We start from the raw sequence: 12051 nt of genomic DNA, 5'->3' as shown, positions 1-12051 counted from the left end.
ATTTTGAAATACAGGGGTTGAATATATCTCAGGTTAGAAGCTTTGTTCTTACATGGAACAATATTTTTATGCATAGGGCCAGCTGTACTATGTTTGGGATTTATGCAATGCTGCCTTGTTTAGTCCAATCTTTCTTTGTTCTGTCTATCTATCTGTCTGCCTGCCTGTCTGTCTGTCTGTCTGTCTGTCTGTCCATCCGTCGGTCCATCTGTCTCTCTGTCTACCTATTTATCTAGGAAAGCCGTTTGAGTTGTCAAGAAAGGTAAGGTATGAATTAGGTGGTTTTCGATTTTTTGAGCCATTTTGGGTGCCTAATCAAAGAACACACTAAACTGTTAAAAAAGTTATTTTCCTTTTTCTTTTTATTTCAATGCCCTGTCATTTCTCCTTTAGTGGAATCAACCAATGGAACACAAATTCAAGACGGCGGTTGCAGATGCTGCAACGAAATATTGCACACTGGCTGATAACTGCAAATCACCAAGTACCAGGTAGAGCTGTTTGCATCTGCAATATTTCTTTGCTCCATCTATCCATCCATCCATCCATCCATCCATCCATCCACCCATCCATCCATCCATCCATCCATCCATCCATCCATCCATCCATCCATCCATCCATCCATCCATCCATCCATCCATCCATCCATCCATCTATGTATGCATGTTGAAATTTTAGAAACTTTCCCTTCTTGAGTTGTAGGGCCAGGATGAGGATGCACATAAATAGTGATCTTAATATCAATCGGTGTTTCATGTCCACGAACAAGCAAAGCAGTGTGACCATGCTTGGACCATTTAGTAATCGGTATATCCGTTGCAAAGAAGACGGTGGGTGATCACCAGTGAAGCACGCCAGACGTAAAAATGCTCCAAATTGCTGATCGTAGCCCATCTTATGCAATGACAGCTCTCAGAATGAGATCTGGAGTATTCAAATATAGCTCTTTGCTGAAGTGTGAAGCAGCTTGAGCGGTAAATCTCGGGAAAATATTGTAAATTTTTTAGAATATGAATAAACGTGGCAGCCATACCTTGCGCAAGTTACGCCGGTTGCGTTATCGCGAAATCATCGAAACGCAAAGTCTACCCACGCTTAGTGACAAAGAGCACCAAGTATTGTCTGAAGACCAAAAACTTAGCTTTGTCGTTGCCAAAGTGCACTATCAGAATTGGAAATCAGAAGTTGCTGTAAGGGCCCACGAATGTCTTAATAAATTATAGGGGACCAAAGGCTCTACTCAGCCACGTTTGAGCCAGCCATTGAATGTGCAAGATCAGAAAACGCACGACCCAAAATTGATACCCTGCCGCATTCAAATCGCTCACTAAGTCACGGCCATCAACAGCGCCCGTTGAGATTTACGGCAGACAATGGACAATGGACTGCTATATTAAGAGATCTGGATTTTTGTTTTGACACGCAGAAAGGCAGGTTGGCCGATTCTTTAAACAAGAGGGCCGAACTCAAGTTTCTCTCAGACGAAGACCTCTAAAGGACTGTATGAGTTAAATTCTAGAATCTTGCGCTACTTATAATTAAGGCGTAGGTGAAGGAAAGTCTGTAGTACCAAATAGTGAAAATTAAAAACAATCACTTTTATCATATGCTCTGCATGGCTGTATCGGTCGCTTACATTAGAACTTCTCAGTGATATCCCCTCCCCCCCCCCCCCCCGAATTTATGCGCCTTCAGTTTTCCTTAAAATGACACGATTATCGATAAACACCATTCAACACGTAAGTGATTGTTGCTCAAAGAAAGTTGTGTGCATTTCAGTGAGTTCATCTTGGCAGGAAAGAAGTCATTGCTTGCCAGTCAATTACATGTCCCTATGTACGTTTTTCGCTTTTGATATTATTGACAATCCCGTAATGATATTGCATGCCAATTTGCTGAGGTTAGAGCGAGACCTTCCTTACTAATTCGAATCATTGCCGTATAAGCCATTTAAGATTGCTGAAAAGAAAAGAAGATGGATAAGTTACACTTAAAAATGTGTCCGTGCCTTGAAAGAAAAGAAAAAGGACCAAATGCCAGAGCTAAAAACCTGACAGCGCATCACCTCAAGTATCACGCGTAGTACAGGTGGAACATCATGACTTTTGCAAAGCTCTTTATTTCACATTGTACACCCATTTTGCGCTAATTATACTGCACTAACAGGCCACAACTCGACTTATAAAGCATAGTGCTGTTCTACCTATGGTAACGCTGTTCAGTTGTTTACAAGGTCCCTTTGCTTGAATCATTGTTGCCCAAACATTGTAGGGGTGTAATGCAGCTTTCAAGCACAGTTTCTTAAATACTTTGCAAGAATAGATGTGATCTTTAACTTTCGTTAGTAGGTGTGCATACTTTCCCACGTAACGTCACAATTTTCCAGGCGATCTCGATACTGATTGAAAGAAAGAAGAAGAAGCGACATGATTAAAAACATGCTAGAAGACGTTATCAAAACTATTTCCAAAGGAAATGACAAAGTATTGTAAAACTATTGGTGAAAAGCGTTTTCTTCTGTGACCAATATACAAAAGAAATTATACTAAAAAAAGAATAATTGTGTGTCGAATGGAATGGTTTTTCTTTAAGCCCATTATGGTCAAATAATCACACCATCCTTCAATAGCCTCATGAACAAATAAATGGATAACATGATCACAACACTTTTATGTCTTTGGTCAGTATCTCAAAAGAATAATTAGGAAATCAAATTGGCCAAGTTGTGGGGTAGTTCTAGTAGATAGTTGGCTTCAAAGCAATATTTCAAAGACAAACACCCCCACCCCCCCCCAAAAAAAAAAACAAAACAAAAAGAAAAGGAGCTATCTGAAAGATGCGCTATATTTGTGTCATCCGAAAGTGATTTTATAACGTGAAAACTGCTCATTAGGGCCAAATCATTCATAGCTGCTTATTATTATTATTATTATTATTATTATTATTATTATTATTATTATTATTATTATTATTATGATACACCAGCAAATCCGCCTTTTCCGTCTTTTCCGTTTTGTTTCTGCCTGTCTCTCTCTGTTTGTCTATCTATCTAATTATCTATCTTCAACAAATCTAATCTGATTAGCTTTCTCTCTTTCTTTCCTTCTTTCTTTCTTCATTTCTTTCTGTCTTTCTTTTTACTCTCCTCCCTTCAATATTCCATCTCTTTCCTTCTTCCTTTCATTTCTCACGTCTTTCGTCATTTTGTTGATCTATTTCCAAACTGGTCAGTACTGTGGTGATTTAAATAGAAATAAAAAGGCCAAAATCAGCAATTTTGTTTTTGGAAAGCCCAACATAAGTAAAATTAAGTTTGTGGAGTTATTTCTTCTCGTTTTCTGTTTTTTTTTTTTTTTTTTGTGAGAAAATTACTTTGGAAGTTGAGCCTTTACCGCTGTTTCTGCATTTTCAGTGCGGGCTCCAAAACTAAATCAGCAGTCTGTTGTGACCTATGGTATGCGGAACAGAGATTTCGTAATCAAGAGAAAAAAAAAGTGCTGCTTTGGATATTTCCTTCGTTGTTTTGCTGTTTCTTTGCGGAATCTCTGCTTCTATATGGGAAGCTCTCGCATGTCTAGTCCAAATCATACGTCATCATCTTCAAAAATGACCGTTGACTTCTTCATTCTGAGCCGCAATGCTGATGGCCCAAAATCGGAGTGAAAGCATTTTTTTAGGTGGAAAAACGACGGATATGCTAGAAAATAGTTGACAAATTTATTATGCACGGTCTAAAATGTAAATAAAAATGCTTATTTTTTTCCCTTCAGTTCCTCTTAAGCATTTAATTTTCTTTTCTTCAGAGTTTGTGTCTCTCAGTATTGAATAAAATACATTATTCATTCATTTACCTCAATAGAAATTTAGCATCCTTCTCTCAATACAATTATTATTTCACTTACCGACAGATGCATTCTGATCCTAGCTGTATGACATTACCCCCCCTCCACCTCATTCCATCAGTGCTCAGTTTTAAGGGTATTTAAAGCTACTTAAGCTACACGGAAAGGAAAGAAGTCGAAACAAGGACGTGAGATCCGGGGATCGAACTCGGGACTTCTTACACCAGGGCCGCGCACTAACCGACTGTGCCACCCTTGCTCCTTAATACATTACATATTTCTTCTTTTACCCCTCTACACATTTACCATCTCACTCTAATCATCTTGTTTTTATCTTTTATTCAGTGCTCGTCGCAGGAGAGCAGAGGATAACGTAATCTTTACAGACGATCAAGTACACATTTTGCCTGGTTACCCAAAACAGCTTTCTCAGGATCCGCCTCTGGCAAGCCTAGCATTTTACTTACAGTTCCCACCCGGATCTTCGAATGAAGTCATGAACAGATATTCTCTGGTTTCCATCGTTACAGGATCTTTAGCAAACATTTCGAGATCCGTTAATGGCAACATCTCAACCGTTGAAATGCTGTTGGCTGAATCAACGCCGGCAAAAATAGTGACTGAACCAACGCAGCTGACTAAGAAAGAGTCCTCTCATACCTTGATTTACATCATCGCAGGCTGCATTGCTGGAGGACTGTTGCTAATCATAGTCGTCTCAGTATTAATATGCATATGCAAACACCCAAAGAAAAGGTAAAGACATGAGAGATATTCACAGTTCTGAAATTTTAGTTTGAATTTATATGGGAAACCTTTAAGGACCTTTTATGCTGCTGAGAGAGAGGGGAAGGGATTTACTGCATGAAAAGCATCTGGAAAACACAGGGCTCATACTCGTGTTTCATTATTACTATTAGATTGAACTCCTGTCTTCGGTACACATTCTGGTCTTCAGTGCAAATTAGTGTCAATTCTTGCTTATCATTTGCCTCATTGAATGTATCTACTTCTAAGAGATGGGTTGGCGAATATGTTTGGATGGCGGTTTTTTCTTCAGTTATATAAATAAATAACAACACATTAGTACCACCCAACTAGTAAACTAATGCAAATCCTGCATTTTAATTGCCTACGCTACTAGAGGACTATTAGCTATTGTCAGCGAAAAGCGAAATTCACTGGTTTTGAAAACCTACCAAAAAAATGCCGGCCGCTTTGGGTTTTGTGGGAATTTCAAAGGAGTTTTTAGATAATTTATTGTTTTGTTGTGCTTTTTGTTACTGGACAAAACTAAAAACTTTTTATAAATTCAAATCAAATCAAGCTGTACTTTTTTCGAAAGTCTTTTCAATATATTTCCACTTTTTTACTATAGAATGGTTTGCAAGCCAAACAAAATTTAATACAGTTATACAAGACATGGAGAAAGAAGAGTTAAATGAATGTCTCACAATTTTTTACCCTGCTGTCAGGCGAGAGGACGGCACTGAGTTCAAAGTTTCGTCTCTTAAAGCGATCCGGGCAGCCATCGACCGATACTTAAGACAGCCTCCGAACAGTAAGCCATGGTCGATTGTCGGCGATTCAGCCGTCTAACAAGGTCCTCAATGGTATCTCTAAACAAATGATGCAAGAGGGGAATTTTCAGCCGATGATTCATAAAAATCCTATCACGAGCGAACAACTGCAACAGCTGTGCGAGTGGGATACCTTGGATCCGTCTTAACTCCTCCGCAATGCATGGTTTTACATAACGTTTTATTTGGGTAAAAGGGGACGTGAAAATAAGAGGAAGCTCACCTCAGACATCTTCGTTCTTCGGAGTACAATTCAATAGCGACGTTACTATGAGTTTCACAGCCCCTTTGCATCCAAAAATCATCAAGATCGTTTGACAGATAACCCCGACGAATCCGACGGTAAAATGTTTGAGGTTCTTAATTCAAAGCACTGCCCGGTGAAAACCCTTGAAAGCTTCCTTAAACACCTGAACCCCAACCTTAAGGCTCTGTTTCAACGCCCAAGAGAAGTGTCAACAAAGTTCCAGCCACAAAAAGATGAAGTGCGGTACTGCAATTCCCCCGTCGGCAAACGCACACTCGAAAATATGATGAAAAACATGTCAACATCTGCTGGGATAACTCCTCTGCAAACTAATCACTGCGTCCGAGCTACATCAGTTACAGAGCTCTCAGATCACAACATTGAAGCCAGGCATATTAAGACTGTCACTGACCACAAATAAGACAACTCCATTGAATCTTACTGTTCCAGGGCCTCCTTTCAGCAGAAAGAGAACATGTCTAACACATTTAGCGCCTTCATCTCTGGTGACTCCACAGAACCACGAGGTCTTGTACTCGAGGGTGCTTCAACATTGAAAGAGCTTACTGGAACAAGCACTCTTTCTGTGGCTCCACAGGATCAACAGTCAACATTGAAAATGCAAATGCCACAGTCTTTCAGCTTTCATGGCTGCAATGTTTCCATCATAAACAACAACTACATGCGATGAACTAATAATCGACGAACTGTTGAAAACTTGGCCCAATTATCAATTGCCAACTTGATCTAGTTCATTTGAGCTTTTCTTGCAGTTCATAAAAATATTGTGGGCCATTGCACTATTTTAAAGATGTCTTTTTTTTTAATGAACAGTTTTGGTTGGACCAACTTCACATCTGAATGGATGAATGAATGAATGAAATTTCACAAGCTACGCTTTTCGATCACGTGTTTGTTCGGGGAGCAGGGCTGGCGCAGTGGTGAGAGCACTCGCCTTTCACCAATGTGGCCCAGGATCGATTACCGGATTCTACGCCATATGTGGGTTGAGTTTGTTGGTTCTCTACTCTGCTCCGAGAGGTTTCTCCCCGGGTACTCCGCTTTTCCCCTCTCCTCAAAAACCAACATTTGCAGGCGTAGCTCAGTTGGCTAGTGCGCGGCTTTCGGAGCAAGGGGTCCCCAGGTCGATCCTTGGTGACTCCAACGTCTGTTTCCTATTTCCTCTGATCCGTGTAGCTACAGCTTTTAATATCCGTGAAACGGAGCACTGACAGAGGGAGGAGGTAAAAGGCGCACCGTCGGCTTCCATTGATACCAGTTTCGTAACTGAAGGAACTACCGACGTTAAATAAATCGACTTTGACTTTGACTTTGACTTAGACAGTTATGTAAATTTATACAAATTTGGCGCAATCGAGCGTGACGCTTTCTATCGTTTTATTCCCAAATAAATATTTCTTCAACTTGCATTTGCTAACTTCATTATCGCCTTTCTGTCTGAGTAGTTGGGTGATACTAAAACAATCAGACACTTCGCACTCAAGGGCCACGGGTCAATAGCCCATGAGGCGAAGCCGAATGGGATATTGACCTGTTGCCCGAAAGGACTACGGGTCTAATTGTTAATTAGAACCCGATGTATCTTCTCGCACGCTCTTTTTTTTTCTTTTTGTATATATTTAAATTTACGTTTTAACATAATATGATTTGTTTTGTTTTTGATTGTTTGCTTTTCTTTTTCTTTGTTTTTCTTTTTTTTTTAAACAGTGCTTCTTACGCACAGAATACTAAGGTGAAAGCATTAACTGTAGTCCGCTCTTCCTGTTAGCTGATCAATATGCCGATGATGACAATAATAATGACAATAACAATAATAATAGTAATAATCATCATCATCATCATCATCATCATCATCATAAGACGTAAGAAGAGGCATCTTCCATAGAGACAGTCTGTCATCGCTGTTGTTTGTCCTGTGAATGATACCACTGATTTTGATCCTGCGAGAGGTAAAGGCATGTTATGAATAAGCCCATAAATACATGTAGTGCAAAGTTAATCATCTATTGTTTATGGATGACTTGAAACTGTTTGCCAAGAGTATTAACCAAATCGATTCACTTGTGTAGACACTTTGTGTTCAGCGAGGATATCGGGATGGAATTTGGATTGAAGAAGTGTGGTGTACTGGTTCTCAAGAGAGGAAAGCTTGTGAAGATGAATAGGGTAACCTTTCCATATGGGCAGGCAATGAAACAAATGACAAGGATGGATACAAACATTTGGGTTTTCTGGAATTAAACAGTGTAAAGGAAGGGGAGATGAAGATTCAGTGTCAGAAGTAGTATTAGACTTGCCACAAGTCGACCATACGAGAATCCCAGGAGAAAATGTTTTGGCGAGCGAAGCGTGATTATTCGGACGCGAATTGGATGAGCGCGCGACGAGGTCGCGAGAGGTCGACTTTTCTGTCTTGCAAGGTTTTCGTTTGCGTTTTGCGCCAAAAAGGGGACGACGTCGTTAGCAAGTTCTGCACTTGAATGGCGCGATCCGACAAAAACAATCGAATTTATATTTGTTTCTACGAACTCGAAAGAGGAAATTTGCTTACTTTGAGCTAAATGTATCAAAAACAATGACGAAATAAACCGAAAGCTTATTTCAACCTGGAGTCGCCGCTTGAAAAGGAGATCTCCAGTGATAGAAACGAAACACTAGTTAGGAAGATTAAAGAGAGAGGGAAAGCTTCAAATGGTCAAGAAAGTCAATTGATGTCACTCATGAAAGATTAGGTAGGCTTCAGGTGTAGGAGACTTGCCAGACTGGTATTAAAAGACATGCTAGACCGGGAAAAGAAGTAGAGAGACATCTTAGTGAAACTTACATTTAGCGATGCAATGAATCGCATCGATGAAGACATATTTTAAAATATTTTGTTTTATTCGACGAGAAATTTGGCAATAGTTGTCAAGAATCGCCTCGAGACTTCCAAACACCAGACGATACTTAAGATTTAAAATGTCCTCCAACTGTTGCTTTTGAACAATCGTCTCTTACATATGACGCTCTAATGCAACGACAATTGAGGCTAGGGACTAGATCTTCATGAGAGAAATCAGTGGAACAATTACAAAGACGATAGCATTGCAATACTCTCCAAGTAAACGACCAAAATCGTACAGGGCTAGCTCAAAGGTTAGACTTTTCCCAGATCCGGTTCGAGCAGACACAAACAAATCTCTGCGAGACAGATATGCTTGAATTGTTTACTTCTGATAGTCGCGCAATTCGGAATATCCTGTAGATTCAGCCATCACTTATGTTGAAAGTCACACTTCGCTGCGTATGGCAAATTTTGATTGTGAACTCTATCCCCTGGGGTCCACAAGGACTACTCTGATTGATCTAGCTAAGCGACCCGTTTCTGGGTCGCTAAATTGGCGCCAATCAAGTATGAAAAGTCTTTCGTCCCGCGCGTTGTCTACATGAGACGAAGGCTTTCCGAAAGTCTAAAGGAGTATAAGAGGAGACTAAAGTTAGTGCTGAAGTCAAAATTAAACGGCAAGAATAAGATCCAAGCATTTAACACGTGGGCAGTAACGGTCATGAGATATGGAGCTGGTATCATCAAATGGACAAACAATGAATTGAGAACTCTGGACAGAAAGACCATGTATGGAGCATTTCATCCCAAGAGCAATTTGACACGTTGTACCTCAAAGCCACTTATGTCATTGAGTACGAATAAAGATTAGAAAGCAACGAGTTTAAGTAGGCTTGACATGAGGAGAAGTTAAGGAATTGGAAGGGGAAGTATTTGAGAAACATTCCAGACGTGACAGCTGTTGTTGGAACGTGAGAATGGTTGAGTAAGGCGGATCTGAAAGTGCACACTGAGGCCCTATTATGCTATTAGGGCCAACAGCGTGAGACTTCATATTGATAAGACGGCGGAGTCCAACTTGTGTAGATTATGTGCTGAGAAGGTGGCGGAGTCCAACTTGTGTAGATTATGTGGTGAGAAGGTTGAGAATATCCATCACGTTATGAGCGGGTGTAAGAAGTTAGCTCAGAAGGAATACAAACGCAGATATGACAACGTTGCGAAGGTTTCCACTAGAAACTGGTTGAGAAATACGGATTAGAGCAGAGCGAAAAGTGGTATGAGCATACACTTGAGAGTGTAGTAGAAAATGAAAGAATCAAGATCTTGTACTATGTCTGTATCCAATGTGACTATGTTATTGAAGGTAGCATCGTAATCATCAACAATAAGGAAGAGAAGAACTGCTTTATTTTTGACATCGCTATCTCAGGAGATTCAAGACTCAGTGAAAAAGAAGGGTGAAAAGGTTGAAAAATACCAAGACCTGAAGAAAGAAATAATGAGAATGTGGAATTTGAAAAGTGCTCAGGTAATACCTATAATTGTTGGCGCCCTAGGTGGAGTAACAAGAAAGTTAAGCGACTGCTTTGGGAAATTGGGCATTACACTCCGAACAGCTTTCCTACAAAAGACTGCACTATCAGGAACAGCAAGGATTCTAAGAAAGGTGCTTGATACATAATCTATAAAGAAGAGATCGTGTGAAACCCTTGGTCATAGGTTATGCCCCGTTTCCTCAGTCTTTTAAAGACGCAAAGATCAGCCTATGAAGGTGAAAAAAATTTAATAATCGTAATAAAAACAATAATAATAATATTAATAATAATAATAATAATAATTATTATTATTATTATTATTATTATTATTATTATTGTTATTATGATTATTATTGAATTAAATTACTACTTCTACTACTATAATAATGATGATAATGATGATGATGATAATAACTTTATTATTTACCCACGGAATCCAAATTCACAATAGGGCCTTTCCTCGGAGCCCTGCAATTACAAGTGAGCTAACTTAAATAACACATTGAAAACAATGTATGTCATGATGAATAAATAGTTTAAAATCTATTAAAATATAGTTTTTCACGTCTTTTCTGATTTCCTTAAAATTTACAGATTCTCCAATCGCGTTGGTGTCAGTGATGAAGCGGCCACTCCGGAGCTGAAAACCTTGGGATTCACTAATGAGGCTTATCGTAACGATTTGGGCTATAAAGAAAATTGCCGACACAAGTAAGATGGACGGCAAAAGCTCCGTTAGGAAAAACGTAGATTATGGACCGTGTGCACATTGAGTAGTTGACTTTCAACAGTTATCAGCGATTGTCGACATTAAAGCGAACACTTGCCTTTGTTTTTCCTATAATAATTTCGCTCGTGTGTTTTTCTTTTCTTTTTTATATTGCATTTCGTAGAGGAGACAAGGTGATTAAATAAAGCGTTTCTTGTACGCCAAAATTCCGTAGGTTAGAAACAGAGCAATGCAGTAGGATTACCCACACTAATTCCGATGAGATCTAAAGCAGCAGTCTATCTAGCTGTCAGTGGATGCATCTGTTTAGTCCATATAGCGTCTTGCCGTGGCCGGCTGGCCACATTTATATAGGCTTTTAAGTAAGGAACGAAATAAATCGTTGGTTCTCGAAAGTAACGTTAACTTTTACACCTGTAAACGTAAACGTGCTAAAAAGGAAATAAAGGTGCTTTTCAAAATAACGTTTGCGCCTTCATTGAATTCGTATTATTTGACTAAAATATAACATTAAAATGGGAACAAAATTTACGATTCTACATGAAAAAGTAATTTACAGCACAGGTGGTGAAAAACAAAAGTGTATGAACGGGAGAGGAGAAGGTCACATTTACAGGTTACCTCCTCCAAAGGCATACAGATGGACAGCTTTGTGTATACAGGGTGATTCGAGAAGATCAGCTAAGAATTTTGTTTGCAATTTCTTGTATGACATTTATCAATTGTAACTTCATATTCCCAACCCATGAAAAGACACAACAAAAATATGTGTGGTACAGGGGTTGGGTAAAAAGTACTCGAGTTGCCCCTAAATATAACCATAGGGTCCTAATCCTCAGGCCACATCCAGTTCACCAGGCTAAGAGGTCCAAATCATTTCACGGATTTTTAATCTCAAGGCCACAGTGAGGTATTAAGCCTATGATGGAGACCTAATCCCCTGGCAACATCCAGATCACCAGGCCCCTGAGAAGTCCTAGTCCTCTCATGGGGTTCTAACCTCCAGGCCACAGAGAGTTCTTAATCCGCTCATAGGGCCACTTAGGGATCAGCACAGCTATCCTGTGCTCCCATTATACCAAGACAGCTGACCATGTGCGTTTATGGGGCAAAGGGCGACCTGTATGGAGCACTTTATCCCCACCCAGTTTAATGAGATACAAATACCTTGCCAAGAAAATATTATTATCACTGAACCTGTTAAAGTATAAAAATGAAAGGGGACAGTATACGGTGCATGTCCAAAGCAGCACAGGGCTGAGTGACTAT

General features: G+C 39.6%; 1 protein-coding gene across 1 annotated transcript in view; it reads left to right on the top strand.

Annotated features, from left to right (window-relative positions):
• The window catches only part of LOC138033198 (uncharacterized), a 101918-nt gene extending 90672 nt beyond the window's left edge, over positions 1 to 11246 (top strand). The window contains exons 35-38 of the mRNA XM_068880962.1: positions 1 to 32; positions 394 to 491; positions 4188 to 4598; positions 10647 to 11246. The exon at positions 1 to 32 is cut by the window's left edge and continues 87 nt beyond it. Of these exons, the coding sequence (XP_068737063.1) occupies positions 1 to 32; positions 394 to 491; positions 4188 to 4598; positions 10647 to 10767 (662 nt within the window). The 3' untranslated portion in view covers positions 10768 to 11246. The remainder of the gene's footprint in view (positions 33 to 393; positions 492 to 4187; positions 4599 to 10646) is intronic.
• Positions 11247 to 12051: the final 805 nt, after the last annotated feature.

Source organism: Montipora capricornis, chromosome 14 (genome assembly GCF_036669925.1).
Source record: "Montipora capricornis isolate CH-2021 chromosome 14, ASM3666992v2, whole genome shotgun sequence".
Taxonomy (NCBI): Eukaryota; Metazoa; Cnidaria; class Anthozoa; order Scleractinia; family Acroporidae; genus Montipora; species Montipora capricornis.
Note: the sequence above shows the minus strand (reverse complement) of the source record. Positions and strands in the feature narration are given on the sequence as shown.